The sequence below is a fragment of the Balaenoptera physalus genome, assembly GCF_965194825.1.
Source record: "Balaenoptera physalus genome assembly, chromosome: 2".
NCBI classification, from domain to species: Eukaryota; Metazoa; Chordata; class Mammalia; order Artiodactyla; family Balaenopteridae; genus Balaenoptera; species Balaenoptera physalus.
Window position 1 is genome coordinate 28,959,183 of NC_138883.1, and position 19,602 is coordinate 28,978,784.

The 19,602-nt window shown below is 36.5% G+C and overlaps 1 protein-coding gene across 2 annotated transcripts in view; it reads right to left on the reverse strand.

Moving 5' to 3' along the window:
* Window positions 1-3,238: 3,238 nt before the first annotated feature.
* DNAL1 (dynein axonemal light chain 1) overlaps window positions 3,239-19,602 on the reverse strand; it is a 39,462-nt gene continuing 23,098 nt past the window's right edge. Inside the window, exons 6-9 of one of the 2 annotated variants that reach the window (XR_014261048.1) lie at window positions 13,703-13,829; window positions 12,686-12,826; window positions 6,533-9,815; window positions 3,239-6,207 (exon numbers count right to left, since the gene is read on the reverse strand). Coding sequence is in view for 1 of the 2 variants with exons in the window: in XM_082451911.1 (XP_082308037.1) it covers window positions 9,775-9,815; window positions 12,686-12,826; window positions 13,703-13,829 (309 nt within the window). In the remaining variant the exon portion in view is untranslated. Of the gene's footprint in view, window positions 6,208-6,532; window positions 9,816-12,685; window positions 12,827-13,702; window positions 13,830-19,602 lie in introns of those variants that run through there. The other variant, XM_082451911.1, reaches the window with a different exon arrangement.

Sequence of the window (19,602 nt, forward strand, 5' to 3'; positions counted from 1 at the left end):
GCTACGATGCCAGGGAAAGGTTTGGACATGAGTGCTCAGTGCAATCTGTCATCAGCTTGCATCATCATCAGTTGTGGAAAACGTGAATTCGTGACACTTCCCGTCGAGGCAGTTAAATGTGAAATTGCACGTTCAGATGTTTAGTGCAGGGCCTGGCTAACACAAGAAGTGTTCAGTAAAAATGTGAACTGTTACTACTACTATCGTGAATAGTTTTTGTGTTTACTGTAAATTCTTCCTGATTTACATTAACGGAAAGAAATGTGAATTAGATATTCAACTTTAGAGTGCAAGTTTCTTGTTTTTCATCTTTAAACATCTAAATCAGTTTAACTGAAAAGTGTTCCGAGACTACAAAATGGGTTGTTAGAAAAATACTGCACTTGTAGAGCTGTGTAAATCAGGTTTTCACTGGACAAGATACAGATTGCAAGCGGAGGTTAATATGAACCAGTTGCAGTATCTATTCCCCCGTTTCAAATCTTTGTCATTGAAGTGTAGTTTACCTTGTTCATGCTGAGTCTAAGTGTTCTAAATTCGAAGTTATCAAATACATGTATATTAATAAAAATATTTTTAAAATTCTATTGTCTTGTTTTTCTGACATGTATAAAAAACTTTCAGTGTAATTAAGCTCTATTATATTTTCATTTCTTAGGAAGACTTCCCCATGTCACTGAAAAAAAAAAAAACCCCAAACCTCAATTGTTTTACTTTAAGCTTTATATCATAGTATGTAACTTTAAATTGCAATACTTTTTTTATTAAATTAATTTATTTTTGGCTGCGTTGGGTCTTCGTTGCTGCACGCGGGCTTTCTCTTGTTGTGGCGGGCGGGGGCTACTCTTCGTTGCGGTGCACAGGCTTCTCATTGCGGTGGCTTCTCTTGTTGTGGAGCACGGGCTCTAGGTGCACCGCTTCAGTAGTTGTGGCTCGCGGGCTCTAGAGCGCAGGCTCAGTAGTTGTGGCGCACGGGCTTAGTTGCTCCACGGCATGTGGGATCTTACCAGACCAGGGCTCGAACCCCTGTCCCCTGCATTGGCAGGCGGATTCCTAACCACTGTGCCACCAGGGAAGCCCCAGCAATACTTTTTAATATATTCAATTTTTGCATGTTTTCTACAAGACAAATGCTTGAAGGCAAAATAGACACAAGTAAATGTTAACTTACTGTTAGATGTTAGAAAATCCTGAAATGGCTTAGGAGGTTATCTAGTAATGCTTTTTTTCCCCTTTTAAATCTTTTTTCAGCTAAAAATGTTTCACTGCAGGAATAACTCATCATACCTGTATAAAATTAATGCTTCAGTATTGCAGCAGCCATTTATATCAAGAGGATATAAAAAGGGAAATACGGCTTAAAGACATGTTTGTTTGGTTGCAGAGATTCAGTGACTGAAGATGTCCATCTTTTGAAATTCTAGTAAATCCAGAAGTGATTAAATGAACATAAGAATTCAGTGGGGTGTTCCCCTAGTAACAAGGCTTTAAATTTATAGCTGGCCTGCATAACAATCACAAGGTAAAAAATTTTATTTATGAAGGCTGATATTGGTATATGTTCTAAGATCTTTCTGTACAATTATTCATGTCCTCACTTATCATATGTCTGTTCCTCCCTGTCACTCTTTTCTCAACACATCTCCACATCTTGGACCCCACAACAGACACGCAAATCTTCACTTCCCCCGACAAACGTCCCCGTTGCCCCTCCTCCCCACTCATAACTTCCTCCTCCATTCCCACAGGCATGGCGCTCTGTACACTCTCCATACCTCTCACAGTCCTGTCTTCACACTCACTCCTACCTTCTCCCCAACTCCATCATAAACATACTCCCTCCTCCCACCACACACACACACACACACACACACACACACACACACACACACACACATTACATTTACAACAAAAAGAAATAATAGGTTCTTCACTTTTTTCACCCAGTATGTTATGGGCATACTTTACCTGTACATAGGGATATGCCATCTTTTTATGGCTGCAGAGTTGATTCCATTTTAGAAGGGAAGGTCATCACTTAGGATTCTTTTATTATATATAATAATTGTATATATCTACATATACATACATATATTTAATGTAATATATATGGCAGAAAAAATGTCAGAATTCTAGATGTTCACCCTTTGTTCTAGGAAACAATGAACTAAAAATAACGTGCTATTTATGATCTGAATTAAGGTTTTCTCTTTATTTTTATTTTTGGCTGCATTGGGTCTTCGTTGCTGCGCGCTGGCTTTTTCTCTAGTTGTGGCGAGCGGGGGCTACTCTTCGTTGTGGTGCGCAGGCTTCTCATTGCAGTGGCTTCTCTTGTTGCAAAGCACGGGCTCTAGGTGAGGAGGCTTCAGTAGTTGTGGCTCGCGGGCTCTAGAGTGCGGGCTCAGTAGTTGTGGCTCACGGGCTCTAGAGCGCAGTCTCAGTAGTTGTGGTGCACGGGCTTAGTTGCTCCGTGGCATGTGGAATCTTCCCGGACCAGGGCTCGAACCCGTGTCCTCTGCACTGGCAGGCGGATTCTCAACCACTGCGCCACCAGGGAAGCCTAAGGTTTTCTCTTAATAGGCACAAATTAAAATCTTTCTGCTTTTTAAAGGAGGAGAGCAGCAAGAAACATATCCTCACAACCAAAGAATTGTGGAATAAAGAAGTAGAAACTGTACTATATTCCCATTCTGTGACCAAAATTACATTTGACTGATAGCACAGAATATATGCTGGGAAAATGTGTAATATTACTGCTATTTATCGCTGGGTTCTTCCTGTTTCTTGTGTATCAAAAAAGAGCTAGCCAACGTCAGGTCATTCCAGACCACAAATCAAGGGCCTGTCAGCCAACCTTAACCTTGTACACTTCTGGAAGTCAGGAGAGGACTAGAAATAACCAAGTGCAGTAGTAACTTGCTGTCTCTGGAAGTGCTCCTTCCAGGATCCTAGTCATTTGAAATTGTGCCCAGAGAACTTCTGGGGAAGACTTACAAACTTGAGAGAGGAGGTTATCATTGGTAGTAAACTACTGAAAAAAAATTTTTTTGGCATAAAGAAATGAGTCGATCCCTAATTCTCTCTTTCTGTCCCTCTCCCTCTCTCACACACACAAGCTGTGTGGACTATGTTATCCAAACACTGAGTTTCTTCGGAACTGAATATCATTGGAAGTTCACATAGTTGTTCTATATTAGGTAAAACTAATGGACATGTAACCAAAAAAGATACACATTAATTTTTTTATAAAATAACACAATTTATTACTATTTTAAAACGTCTCACAAAATAACGTTCAGAAACTCAACATTTCTAAATAATTTAACACAGTAAGTTTAGTCATAAAGACATGCTACAAAATTCCTGCATATAAAAGATTATTACCGACGTTTTAATAGATGTTAAAATGTTCTTCAGAATGGAGTTGGTTCTAGAAGCCAAAGATTCTGGAGTGATGCTCGTGATCATGACTGACACCCCGGGAGAAGCTAGCCATATGTATATTCTCTACAGCTACCAACTCACCAGTCTTTTGATGGGATTGATCGCTCTAGGCAATAGCACCTCAGAGGCAGGTACCCTGCTGATCAAACAAGCAAAGAACTCCCCACCCTTGTAACATTAGCCACAACTTAATCTAGCCAACATCTAAATTAATTTTTAAAATCTAGATGTAGGAAAGATAACTCACAAAGTTTCTATTCTGAGTAGGAGATTCTACTTGATACATCCCCCAGAGGGATGACTGTTAATGTAGCAGACATAGAAGATGACACCAAGTAAGGAAATAGGGAAATCCTGGCTCTGATTATGCTGACACACAACTACTGCTCAGGTGGGCTTAGAATGAGCAAGGATGAGGTTTGATTCTCTAATATCCACATGCAGGCTAGGTATTTACCCATCTGCCCTTTGAGAGTACTTTCCACCAACATCCAGTTCATTTTAAAGTGCAAATCTACTGAAAAATAGCTTACTCTCCCCCACCCCCTTGTTAAATTTGCTAGATCATAATTGGTTGGCTGGTTCCCTTCTAACCTGCCCAATATGGGAAATTAAGTAGAATCCAGTAATGACTTCTCCAAGTGTCAAGTGAAAATTTATCTTAGGTTAGAAAAAGGTAAGACTCAGTCTAGTTTTTCAGTTTTCTTTCTTTGTAGTCAGTGGTTGATAAAAAGGCAAGAATAGAGATATAGATGAGGGATTTCTAAAAGTTCAGTGATTTAAAAAAAAACACCTTTAATTTTTTTATTGCACTTACTTATAGTTAAAAGCACTCATGCTAAAATGAAGATTAAGGAATATGGTCAAGTTAGCTATGTCAGAAGCACCAACTCTGCTACACTGAATCTTGTTTTATATTTAATTATTTACAGGCACGTTAAGCAGCCCAAATAACGAAAATGTGTGCCAAAGAAATTAATTTCTGGTAAAGTATAACTTTCAGTTTAGCAGTTATTTTTTCCTCCTTTACCAATACTTAACAATGTAAGGTCTTTGTGAACAGACAGTCAGACTGCAGTTAAAGAGACAATCAGACTACTCATGATTGATGCTTTGACAGTTCCCACCCCAATTTTTTAAAGTTAATGATTTAATCCAACCTCTCTAGGCCCTATACTTTTTTCCATTTAGTCCTAAGAAAAATCCACCTGGAAGATTCTGGGTCACATAGATAACCACCTTCGACTCTACTTACACATCACCAACTCTGAGAATAAGTTAACAGTTAAGATTCATTTCGTACTCCTCTTTATTCTACTTCAGACCACTGGTAAGAGGTATCAGAAGAAGCATCTATTCGAATCAAAATTTCTTTCTATACAGGAACCACATTTACGTGTCTTATACCACCACTATTTGTGGAATAGATCCAGTAACCATATCAAGTTATCATGACCAGACAGTCTTCGGTCCACATGCAAAATCAGTGCCTATACCAGCTACTTTCATATATGATTACCAAATTTTATACAATATTTTTCTGTATTTAATGACTGCTACAGTCTACAAAATTCGTGCATTATTGGACAATGAATGCTTAAAGAATGACCACCTAAGAAGGATGATCCATTTTCTAAAGTACACTTAAAATGTTAAACTTTAGAGACAAAGCAAAATCTATCATAAAGTTGGATTCTGTTGATAGTAGGAGAGAGGTAGGTTAATAATTACTGTCCTAAATAAGAATGCTAAACAATAAAAGCTGAGGCCCTGCTAAAAAACAATTTGAACCTTCCAGCCCTGAGTTTCTAATGTTATGTGAAAATTATTAAAATGAGCATGAAAAGGAAAACACCAGTGACCATTTCCTTCCATCCACGATTATTAAATACATCACCTTCTCTCAAATAACAACTCAGGTAGCATATGGCTACAGAGTGAAAATAAATGGACCTTGGAAAAAGGAATGTTGCTACAAAGCACTGGTTCTTAACCGGGGGCGAATTTGTTCCCACCCTTCTGCCCCAGAGGATAGATGGCAATGTCTGAAGACACTTCTGATTGTCACAACTTGGGAGAGGGTTCTACTGGCATCTAATGTGTAAAGCCAGAGATGCTGCTAAACATCCTATACTACAAAGGACAGCCCCCCTCCCCACAACATTATCCAGCCTAAAATATTAATAGTGCCAAGGTTGAGAAACTCTGGTTTAAAGGAACAAACGCCTATTTACAGAGAACACAAAAACCTTTCAAGACCTGACAAGGTAATACAGCCATAAGCTTAGAGTTAGGGAACATAGGAAAGCTGAATTCCTTGGTAGACGAAAATAAAATTTCCTGTGAAAAATTAAAATACTGTACTGATTCCATCATTATAAGAAGAGAAGAAATTGAATGATCCACTAAAATGGCATAATGCTTTAAACAAGGAGCACAGAGAGAATCTCTTCCAAGGAGGTCAAATATCTAATCCAAGAAGCATAAACCAAAAGCATTTAATATCAGCTAAATTTGCAGCAGTAAAGGATGATTTAAGGAATGATTTGAGAGAATATTCTGAACTTCTTCATATACCTTATCTTCCATTTTCTAATAACATGGATTCTGGCTTTAATTCCAAGAAAAGGAGGCACAGAAGTCATTCAATATTTGTTGAGTGGAACTGAATTATGAATTTTGTGTGAAATGGACACAGAAAAGCACCTTACACTTCTCTGAGAACTACCAGTGATTAAAAGACATTAAGAAACAAGGAGAGGGCTTCCCTGGTGGCGCAGTGGTTGAGAATCTGCCTGCTAATGCAGGGGACATGGGTTCGTGCCCTGGTCTGGGAAGATCCCACATGCCACGGAGCAACTAGGCCCGTGAGCCACAACTACTGAGCCTGAGCGTCTGGAGCCTCTGCTCCGCAACAAGAGAGGCCGCGATAGTGAGAGGCCCGCGCACTGCGATGAAGAGTGGCCCCCACTCGCCGCAACTGGAGAAAGCCCTCACACAGAAACGAAGACCCAACACAGCCAAAAATAAACATAATAAATAAATAATAAATAAAAATTAAAAAAAAAAAAAAGAAACAAGGAGAAACAGAGAAAATTAGTTTCTATATTAAGAATTCAGAAAAACCAAACACCAACACTGTAAGCCATTTTATAAATAAATTCAGTATGAAGTCATTCATTCATTCCCTACTATATTCACTTCCAGCGTAACTTTTAGAAAATACAGCCATACCTAGCAATAGGGCTTTAAGCTTACCTACTAGATGAAGTGCAGAGTACAAGAAAAGATCGTCTTCTTAGTTTAAACATCACCAAGGAAAATTCTCATTGCCTATGGTTCACAAAAGAAATAGTCAAAGGCTTTGAATGTATAAGCCAGTCAGAGTAAAGATTTCTTCCTATCAGACTGTAAGGAAGAGCAAAAGGAAGCTAAAAAAAGTATTGGACCTTTATTTAGAATTGATTGTCAAAGCAGTGGTCCCTTTTGATCAGAGTGACTCAGAGAAATCATGTAATTCCTACTTAAATGACAGCTGAAAACTTCGGAAAGCCAGGACTACTTATGCAATCACTTTTTAAAGATGACTCTTCCCTCTTTGACTAGTTTTACACAAGTAAATGGGGAAATAGGAGCCAATAGTCTCTGGTTGAGGGACTTTAGGCACAATATGGCAGAGGGCCTCTGACTTCTTTTTTGCAATCTATCAGTGACTCAGTCACAGCCTACCATGGACTTCATCTGGTTACTGACTACTGTATCTTGCATTTTCCAAAAACAATTTTTTCTAATATGATAAATTCCAAGCTCTGCATCCAACTATTGCTTTGCAATTCTGAGGTTAAATCACCTGCTATGCTTCACAGACGAGACAATCCTCAAAAATAATGCCGTTTGCCTGGGATTCCATAATGAAACATCTCTTTTCCATCCACAACCATATACATAATTCACTTTAAGAGCTGTTTAACTTAAACTTTTTGAAAAAATATATTTTGAAATACTAAATTTCACTTATTGAAAGGTACCAAATCCAGTCTTTCAAGTTCTACACCCTTACAACAATCACTTCTCTCAACATGAGGGTCAACAGACAAAAGTTATTAGGGCAAATTTTTAAAAATATGAATGGCCAACATTTAGGCTAGGAATTCAAATATAACTACTGCTTATATATATTTACTTATCTAACATATTGGGTTGGCCAAGAAGTTCCTTTGGTTTTTAAGTAAAAATAAAAGACACATTTTTCACTTTAATCAAGAACTTTATTGAACAGCATATTCACCCTTTTGTTCCACTACCTTCTGCCATTTTTCAGGCAACTTCATAATTCCATCTTCCTAAAACTTTTAATTTTTTTGAGCAAAGAACTGTTCCAGGTGCCTTTTACAGTCTTCCAGGGAATTGAAATTTTTTCCATTAAGAGAATTTTGTAAAGACTGAAATAAATGGAAATCTGAAGGTGCAATGTCTGGTGAATACAGTGGATGAATCAGAACTTCCCAGCCAAGCTATAACAGTTTTTGCCTGGTCATCAAAGAAACGTGCAGTCTTGCATTATCCTGATGGAAGACTATGTGTTTTCTGTTGACTAATTCCGGACGCTTTTCGACGAGTGCTGCTTTCAGTTGGTCTAATTGGGAGCAGTACTTGTTGGAATTAATCGTTTGGTTTTCCAGAAGGAGCTCATAATAGAGGACTCCCTTCCAATCCCACCATGTACACAACATCACCTTCTTTGGACGAAGACCGGCCTTTGGTGTGGTTGGTGGTGGTTCATTTCACTTGCCCCACGATCTCTTCCTTTCCATATTATTGTACAGTGTCCACTTTCATCGCCCATCACAATTTGTTTTAAAAACGGAATGTTTTTGTTACGTTTAAGTAGAGAATTGCATGCAGAAATACAGTCTAGAAGGTTTTTTTCGCTTAATTTATGTGGAACCCAACCATCAAAGCGATTCACATAACCAAGCTGGAGCAAATGATTTTCAACTCTTGATTTGGATATTTTGAGTATGTTGGCTATCTCCAACGTGATATAACGTTGATTGTTCTCAATGAATGTCTCGATTTGATCGCCATCCACTTCAACTGATCTACCCGACCGTGGAGCATCGTCCAGCGAGAAATCTGCAGCACGAAACTTCGCAAACCACTTTTGACACATTCGATCAGCCACAGCACCATCTCCATTCGCTGCACAAATCTTCTTTTGCGTTTCAGTTGCGTTTTTACCTTTCTTGAAATAATAAAGCATAATATGCAGAAACTGTTGCTTTTTTTCTTCCATCTTCAATATTAAAATGGCTACACAAAAATTCACCAATTTTGATAATTTTTTTTTTAAATGCATGCTGATACAACAGCTGTCACAATACAATCTAACAAAATTGTTTCAAATGAAGTTAAAGACAACTAAGTGCTACTAGAGCCATCTTATAGAAAAAACCGAAGAAGCCTTTTGGCCAACCCAATATAAGGAACTATAACCAAAAAGTATGCCTAAGATCAGGTCCGTATGTGTAATAAGGCCAAAGTATTGGTCAAAGGAGTGATCATAACAGTCATTTTAACCACTGACCTGGATCATGGAATGACTGGCTGGCTGTTTGCAGGACTAGAGTGGACATGCAGGTAAACACAACATAAATTCCAGTTGACAATGCACACACTTTTGGAACAACAAATAAGTAAATATAACATGGGCTATAAGGCCTCCAAGGTACTAATTTTTCCTTTTTTCACCATAGTTTTTCCAGCTGGACTTTGGAGTCTTGATTCTAGGACTGCTGCTATATTTCTAAGAGGAGCTCTTCCCAAACCAAAGGCATGACACATTTGTGCTTCTGAGTCATAAAGAGATGGACCTTCAAGAAAGATGGCCTACAGATTCAAAAGTTAAGTGTATATATTTAAATGCCTGACCTAAAAAAAAACAAAAACAAAAATGAAAAAACTAAACAAACTGAATAAAGAATCACATTTGTTCCTTTGTTGTTAAAAATGACTGGTCTAAAAAAAAAAAAAAAAAAATGACTGGTCTATAAAGGTTTCAGTAGATGGGGCCACGCAGTACATAACTGGGACTGAAGACAAAAATTGAAAGTTTATAGCTTCTAAAAAGAGAACTAGAATATATAAAGTTGGTGTTATCATTTTGGGGGAGAAACACTGAATAGGTTACGAGAAAAAAAGGAATGAAAGATTTGTTTTATCTTAAGAACCATTTGCCCCACACAGAATCTTTAAAATAGACAACTATACCAAACTTATCTATTGTTCTTATGACATTTAAATAAGTTACACAAAGTGGAAAATGTGGTGTTAGTTATGTTCTTCCTCATCCTCTTTAATTACTGGGGTACCTAAAATGAAAAAGAAAATTATTACTGGTCATTCGCAAGAGATTGTTAAATTCTAAATGAAAATATTTTTCTGTTAACCTGAGGAGTTCTGAGATGCTGAGAAGTGTGCCATAATAAAAATAATATCATAAAATAATCTTTTAAATTTCTAATTAACCAAAAAGCCTCTCAGGAGAATTCCCAAATGGATTAATATAAGTAATTATAAATATTCAGGTCCCCAAATGCAGAGTTACAAATAAAAACACCTACAGGTACCAGGCAGAAAAATAAGGCCCTATACACACTAAAAACTTTGTATGTTAAACACAAAGAAATATTCATTTTTCGCAATAAAATACGCAATCCCAGTATTGCCAGAATCTGAATTTTTATGTTACTCCCCCAAATACTAAACATTGGAGATAAACTGGAAAAAAATAAAAAGAACCAAGGCACAGAAAATAAAATACATCTGCAGGCTCTCACTGGCCCAAGAGCCAGCCAGTTCTGAGCTCTGGCATTTGAAGCATGCCCACAATCTGACCCTAGTCAATTGTTCAGTCTTCACTCTTCAGCCAGTCACCCTCTACTCCAGATGAACTGATCAACTCATTATCTCCCAAACTCATCTTGCAGACTACTACCTCTGGACTCCTGGCTAACAAAGTTCCTCCATTTTGGAATGCCCCCGTAACACCCCTTCCATCTAGGCCCTACCCTTAATTAAGAGCCATCTCCAGTGCCTCTTCCTGTGTGATTCTTCTTTATGGCAACGAGCAGAGTCTTACCCCTCTGTACTCCCCACAGCATCTGTTTGTGGGGGGTAGTGAATGTTTTATTGAAATATACATACAAAGTACACAAATTATAAGTGTACAGATTGATAAATGTATACAAAGTGAACACATCTGGTAACCAGCACCCAGCTTAGGAAGAGAACATTACCAGAACCCCCAAAACTTCCTCAGGTCCCCTTCCAGTCACTGTCCCCCCACAAAAGGTATATTCTATCCTCATGTCTAACACCATGGATTATTTTGCCTGATTTTGAAACTGATATGAATAGAATGATGTAGCGTGTGCTCTGTGTCTGGCTTCTTTTGCTCAACATTATGTTTATATGATTTATGTATATTGTGTGAAGCTATAGTTCATTCATTCTCATTGCTGTTTAATATTCCATTGTACGAATATGTCATAATTTACTTATCTATTCTTTTGTTGTTGGGCGTTTGGGTTGTTTCCAATTTATAGCTATTAAAATAGTGGTGCAATGAGCATTGTCATACAGGTCTTTTGGTAAACATCCATGTTCTTTTCTTCTGGGTATACAGCTAGGAGAAAAGTTGCTGGGTCATGTGGGATATGTATGTAGAGCTTCTGTAGATAATGCCAGTTTTCCAAAGTTATACCAAGTTACATTACTATCCAGCAGGGTATGAGAGTTCTAGTTGCTCCATGTTCCACTAACATTTGGTATTGTCTGTCTTTTTCATTTTAGCTCTTTAACACCCCTCAGTTTTTCTTACAAGCAACTGAAGAGGAGCAAAAAGAGGCAAGCTAGCAGCTGTGGCCACCTGTGTTCTGGTCCATCTCACTGGTTTAGGATAAACCAGCTGGTTTTTCTAGGGGCTGTTCAGATTGGCCTGAAGTCAATATTTGGTCCAAAAGGCTGTATATAATGTGGCTTGGTCTATTCAGGGTCTACATAAGGGATTCTTTTCCATTCTTAATGGAAGGGGTTCACTTCCTGTGCACAATGAGAAAGGAAGACAAATGATTTCAACTGGTTTCTAGAGGTCAAAGTTGAACATAAAAAGGCTGAAGTCCAAGGCTCTAATGTACCCTCTCTTTTGTTCTATTTTATTTTAAATTATGAAATATTCATTCATATAGATACAATATAAATAAAGAGTAACAAAACCAATTATTGTATATCCACCACCCAGTTTAGGAAACAGAACATCACCAGTATCTAAGAAACCTGTTTGCATCTTCCTGTTTATTCCTGTACCTCCCACAAGAGGCAATCTACTGTCTTTGTTATTTTACCGCTAGGTATGTAACCAGAGGGAAAAAAGGGAACATTCTGCATGATTCCATTTATATAAAACTCTATAAAATACAAACTAATCTATAGGGACAGAAAGCAGATCAGTGACTGCCTTGGGAGGGATGGTGGTGAGCAGCAGGAGGGAGGGATTACAAAGAGGCAAAAGGAAATTTTTGGGGGTGATATATATGTTCATTATCTTTTCCCCCCAAATTTATTGAGATATGATTGATATATAACATTGTGTAGGTTTAAGGTAAAAATGGCCTGGCTTCCTCATAGGACCACTGGAAGGAGGAAAGACCCAGGGAGGTCTGTGACTCTTTTATCATTTCTGGTTTTCAGATGACAAAAGAACAAAGTTTGGTGAGATGAATTAACCAGCCCAATGACAAAAAAGCTAGAACTGGGACTTGAACCCAGTCAGTCAGGGATCTCTCCTGACATTTTCACCTATCTTAGGTATTGAGAAACTAAAATTAGGGGGGAGAGGGAGAGAGAACATTACAATTTTGATCCAATTGTGAAAAAGCAACTCCTTACTATTTATGTCTAATTATTTTGCAAAATAATACGTTTGGGACTTGAGAATAAACCCAGCTTTCTTATAAGCTTTTGGTTTAGGGATGATCTTATACCAGTCTAAATATTCTAGAAGTCTTTCATCTCACTCTGGCCCAAACTGGGACCACAAAATTTCCTATGGACAGAAATGGCCTTGGAGACCAGAGATAACCTATCATTTTCTTTAGTTTTGCTCCTTTTCATGATTCCGCACTAAAAATTCAATTCTTACACCCAGAAAACATTTCCAAGCTGGCCCAGAGTCACTCACCATCTAGCTTTTTCAGTTTGGGTACTCTCTTGGTTGCCTCGTCAATCCAGTTCCCTTCAGCAGAATGTTTCTCTTCCAAGGGATTGCCTACAAACACCAGGTCTTCTAGGCATGGTAGTTCTGCCAGCTTCACAAATTCACCTACAAGTACAAAGAATACATTCCATATTAAAATGGCAAGTTTTACTCTTATGATTTTGAAGGGTGAATCCCAGTATCACTAGCCCTCAGTTTGTGACTATTCAGAACAATTCGTTGTTTAAGATTTTGAAGGAAGTAGGGGAAATGATACCATATGAAGTCATTCTCTGAAGACACTATGGAAAGGGAGGGAAAGCGAGATGTACCTCTTCTACCTTTATGCTAATCTAAGGATGGGATAAGAAGAGGAAATGAGGTTCAGAATCAACAAATCAATCTCCATTGACAGGTCTTCTCTATACTGTACTACATCAGTATCAGCTGAGCTAAACTGCCTTTGTCTCTACCCATTCTCTCATCTCTAAATTCTTAAAGCAACTCATTCAAGCCTCTGTTGTAGAATTTATCACACAGTTTTCTAATTATTAACTCATAAACTAATCTTTCCCACTAAGCTGTGAACTCCTTGAGGGCAGGGATAATGTCCTATTCAACTATGTATCTCAACAGCCTGGCATAGTTCATGGCACACAATAGGGCTTTAAAATGCTAAATGGATAATGTACAATAAAAAAGAAAAGCAATATATACGTTAAATAAGTCTTCCACTCAAGAATTATTAAACCGATTCTTTTTGGCCTTTGGACAATAGTTTAATTTTTTTCATGATTAATAGGACCAGGACCTATTCAATTATAATCATTCTAAGTAAATATTTAAATGTAAATTTCAAGTGTTTAGATGAAATATAGGAACTCCTATAGCTATTTCCCTCTGTGCTTAGAAAGAAATGTCCCCATTTCGTATCTTGTTCCCTATAGGGCTATTTTCTATAAACATGAGGTAGAAGGTTAGCAAAGAGCCAGCCTCACTTACCCCAGTCTTTCACCAGGTTATTAGACATGTAAAGAATCTTCAATTTCTTCATTACATGGATCCCTTTCAACTTCTCAATAAAATTGTAGGAGATCCACAGTTCTTCTAACGTGTCCCCTACTGCTTCCTGAAAAAGAAAGCAATTTGATTTACATACTTATTTTTAAGCTTTTCCTTCTGTCCCCTTCCTCATAAACATAAAGACAATGGCCTTCAGAGAGAACTGAGACCAACCTGTCCACGGCAGGAGAGCTGAAGGCTGTGTGGGAGTTTTTTCTCATTAAGAAAGCCAAGTAGAACATTTTCTTCCTCTCTTCAAACTGATCTGAACTAAGAATAGCTACTGAAATCACCAAGAGGGGAAATAAGAGCACTATTTTATCATTTTTATTGAATAATATACTTTTCAAATTACTTCCCTATACATTGTATTATTTGATCCTTATTTAATTAAGATAGGCAAAGCAGGTTATTTGATTTCTATTCTAGATAGATTAAGGGATTTTTCTAAGCTCACAATGCTATTTTTTTTTTTTTTTTGGCTGCACCACGCAGCTTGCAGGATCTTAATTCCCCTACCAGGGATACAGCCCAAGCCCACGGCAGGGAAAGCGTGCAGTCCTAACCACTGGACCACCAAGGAATTCCCAACAATGTTATTAAATAGTAGACCTATGTCTAAATTTCAGGGTTTTTAAAAAATATTTATTATGAAAACTTTCAAACGTAAAAAAGTTGAAAGAATATTATAGTAAATACCCATATATCTACTACCCAGCTTCTACCATTAACATTCTACTGTCCTTTTCCTGCCACATATCTGGTCCATCTATCCATCCTGCTATCTATGCATCAATTCACCTTATTTTTTCTGATGTATAAAACTCAACTTAAAACCCATAGTCTTTTCATTATACTATAATGATTATGTCACACTGACCCTTAAATGCTAGATACAATCAATAGTGGCACAAAAACTTTTCCTTCTTCCATATACAAAAGACAAAATGTAGTGATTATTTGTTCCTTAAAAAACAAAAAAATGACTAGGCAGAATCAATTCGATGCTCAATCCCCTCTTAACCCTAAAGAATTTACCTACATCCACATGGTAATGCTAGAATGTAGGACCCAGGTCTATGTCCTGGTAACTGTCCCTTTGCAGACTATAAAGAGAAAAAATGTACTCTGGATAAAGATCATTAATGCATTTTCCATACAGATGGAACCAAGGGGAAAAGCTGAGAATGGAGTGGTCTGAGTTAGTTCTGTGTGTCATCCCAAGGCCCACAATTCATCTTAGTTTCAACTTTCTCAGTAGAAGAAACAACAATTTCGAAGTAAAAGAAACTTTTAAATCAGTCCATCCTGGCACTGAAAGTGTGAGGCAGCAGAAAAAATAGTGACTAAATAATACTAATTAGAAAGTTTAGGCTCAATTCTGGGTTCTGCCACTTACTTAGTGTCGTTTTACATGTGCAGATGAGGACTCTTGGTCAGTTTTCACCTAGCCAATTTGATCAATTCTCCAAACAGCCAATTTGCTGAATTTACTCTTTTACTGATTTACTGAAAAACTGGTTAACTACTTACAAATTATAGCAATTTGTTTTAGATAGGATAGGATAGAAATTACTTTAGACAGGATAACTTCTGAAGATGTCTGTTGTGCTTTGTTCATTCCTTACAAGCATTAATTGAGTTTCAGTTTAGTTTTCAGCCATTTGGATGCAGCTGTTCTGCCACGACCAAAGTTCTGTGCATTTGGGGACTTTACTTGGGAATATAAATTCTCATTGCAGAATGAGAATTTCTTATGTATATTGACTAACAAATGTTGTATAGATTTTGGGTGTCCAGGGCATAGTTTTGTCTTTCAGTACATTTTCAATCTATTCCACTGTTTTTCCTACTTCCCTAAATATAACAATTCACTACCCAACTCAATTAGATTACTATTTTTATGTGTTTTAATCATTTGAGAAGTGATCAGTGTCTAAAATATGAAACTGACATTCTACAAAGATGGACTGACAAATCTAACAGCTGGGATAAAACAGCTGCACTAAAATTAATACTAAATAAAATCTTAAAGAAAAGTTTAAAAGGTGTTGAAACCATTCCAAGCAACACAATTTTCTATATATTTTAAGTAGGTAATAAAGACAAACTTTGGTGAAGCAATCTGGTGAATGTTAATCACTAAAAACTGGCTAAGTCTGTGTGACTCAATTCAGTGAAATCTGTCATTCAATAAACTAGCCCTTTGGAGAACTGTACATTGAATGAACAGGCATTTAGCAAACTGGTCTGCTTCTGCATGTGAATAAATCACTTCTCTTCTTAGTTTCTAACTCTGTAAAATAAGGAGGCTGGCACAATGAGCTAGCACCTCATACCTGTTAGGATGACTACTGTCAAACAAACAGAAAATAACAAGTATTGGCAAGGATATGGAGAAATTGGAACACTTGTGCACTGTTGGTGTGAATGTAGAATGGTGTAGATGCTATGGAAAACATTTTGGCAGTTCATCCAAAAATTAAAAACATTATGAACCAGCAATCCCACTCCTGGGCATATATCCAAAATAATTTAAAGTAGGGTTTCAAAGAGATATTTGGATACCCATGTTCATAGCAGCATAATTTACAACAGCCAAAAGGAAGAAACAACCCAAGTGTTCGTTGATGGATGAATGGATAAACAAAATATGGTCTATTCATACAACAGAATATTATTCATCCTTAAAAAGGAAAGAAATTCTGATATATACTACAACATGGATGAAACTTGAGGACATTATGCTAAGTGAACTAAGCCAGTCACAAAAAGACAAATACTGTATGATTCTACTTATATGAGATATCTAGAGTAGTCGAATTCATAGAGACGGAAAGTAGAATGGTGGTTGCCAGAGCTGGTGGGGAGGAGACAATGGGAAGTTACTGTTTAATAGGTATAGAGGTTCGGTTTTCTAAAATGAAAAGAAATCAGTTCTCTCCAAGTCAATCTATAGATTCAATGCAACTCTACTAAGACTTCCAATGGGATTTTATTTTTTATGAACTTGATAGGCTGATTTTCAAGTTTCTCTTGAAGAGTAAATGTCCAAGAAAAGTCACAAACATTTTGAACAAAGAGAGAGGACTTGTCTCAGTAGATATCAAAACATATTATAAAGCAAAAGAAATGTAAAGCAACATGATATTGGAGCTGAAATATATAGGTAACACAACAAACAGAAAGAAACTTGAGGGACTTCCCTGGTGGTCCAGTGGGTAAGACTCCACGCTCCCGATGCAGGGGGCCCAGGTTCGATCCCTGGTCAGGGAACTAGATCCCACATGCTGCAACTAAGATCCGCATGCTGCAACTAAGAAGTCTGCATGTCACAACTAAAGATCCTGCACAGCCTAAATAAATAAGTAAATATTTTAAATAAATAAATAAAATAAATAAAAAGCACTAGCCAAAAGGATTAGCCTTAAAAAAAGAAAGAAAGAAAGAAACTTGACCATCCAGTAACCTACCCATGCATATACAAGAGTTTATTTAGTATGTGGCATTTCCAAACAGTAGGAAAAGGAGACTTTTCAATATATGGCTAACCATTTGGAGGAAAAAAAATAAGGTCTGATATCTGTCACATGCAATTTGCAAAAATAAACTCCAGATGGATTAAAGGTATAAACTTTTTAAATTTATACTTAAAAAACAATAGAAGTACTAAAAGAAAATATAAGATGATTTTTTTATAATCTAGAAGTGAAGACCTATATAAGATACAAAACACAGATGTTATAAAGATTTGACAAATAAAAATTTTAAAACTCCATATGGCAACTATGAATAAAGTAAAAAGACAAGTGACAAACTAAGAGAAAATATATTAAATAATTCTGAAAACTTTGCATTAAATTGCAGTGTGGAAATTGCAATCAGATTGCCTAGATTTGACTAAGTCCTCCACCTTTTCCTCTTCCCTCCTGCCCTTTTTCTCTCCTTCATCATCTTTTCTTTTGTCTGTTTAGCTATTCATTTGTAGATGGACACTTGGGTTGCTTCCATCTTTTGACTATTGTGCATAATGCTGCTATGAATATGAGTGCACAAATATTTTGTTTGTATTTTGAGGGGGGATCATTAGTTGTTTTTTTTAATTTAAAGAGTAACATACATAATCATCACCTAAATAAAAATATAAAATATTTTTTAAAAAAGAGTAACACACAAGATAACAACATAACAAAAATCAAATAGTGCAAACAAGTATAATGAAAAGTCTCTTTCTCACCCACGCCCATTCCCTTCCCCAGAGGTAACAGCTATCATCAGAAATATTCTATGCATATATGTACAGAGAAATATCCACTTTGCTTCTTTTCATTTAATAATATACTTTGCAAATTATTCTATTTCAGCACATATAGGTAAGTCCTACCTCATTTTCCCCCTTGATATATTTTGTTTAGCTAGTCTACTACTGATAGGCACTTAGATTGTTGCAGTCTTTTATACAAGCTATATTTCAATGAATGTACTTGGTCCACCATCTTTGTTCATGTATGTGAGTATGAAAAACTCCTCGATATAGAATAGTTGGGACAAACTAAATACACATTGAAGACACTGATAGCTATTGACAGACTGTTCATCTCAGCAATAGGGTTTAACAGTGACTGTTCACTATACCTGGGCATTTTACATAACTATCTGAGCCTCAGTTTCTTTATCTTAAAATGAGGACTGAGGATTTTTTATCTTAAAATGAGGATATTATCTACTTGTTGTGAGTTTCAAATGAGATAATGCATGTAAAGAGTCTGCTACACAGTTCATAAATGTAACAACAATAATAGGAATAACATTATCAATACTGGATAAATATTAGGAATATTGAGGAGTGCCTAGAATTTAATAAGAAAAAGATAAAAGTAGAAAATGGGTAAAAAATGTTAGGTCAATTTCCAAAAGAGGAAACATGCATAACCAATAAGTATATAAAAAGATGTTCAAAGTCACAACTAACTAAAGAATACAGATTAAAACAATGTAATACTCCCTTTTTGCCTATCATATTGGCAAATATTAAAAATATGGATAATACTCAGGGATGTTGAGGGTGGAGGGAGTAATCCTCACCCTTATACCATTGATGGAAGTGGAAACTGGCATAAGCGTTGTGGGAGCAATCTGAGGTACTTGTCAAAAATTTAAATGCACAAAAATAACCTCATCTTTTCTACTTTTAGGAATCTAGCCCATGTAAAGATTCAAATAACTGCTAAAGGATATATGTAAAAGGATGTTCACTACAGCATGATTTGTAATAGCAAAAAAAAGAGAGACAGACGCCCCTTCCTCAATAAAATATCTGGAAATACTCTAAATATTCAGCAGTATATGAATAGTTAAATACATTGCCATATACTGATAATGTAGAAGACAACAGCTATTGAAAAGAATGCATTAGATCTGCCGTTTTTACATGGAAGGATATTCCTGATATATTATTGAATGAAAAATCAGGAAAAATATGCCCAGTATATTATCAGTACAAATATATATTACACACACACTCACATGCATACACATGCATACACACACACACAGATATCTGTTTATTTGTGCACAGAAAAAAATTTAAAGTATACCAATATTATTTCTGTTACCTCATGGATTTGAAGAGGTAGGGAGAGGAAAGACTTTCACAGTGTATTTCATACATTTATGAATTGCTTGATTTGTTTTTTAAATACAATTACATCTATTACTCTTAGAATTAAAATTTTAACCTAATAGTTTTTCTAATTAGTAATATTACAAAGCATTATTAAGTCACAATAAATATTTATAGAGTGCCTACTACATGTATCAAGCACCAATGTAGATGGTGA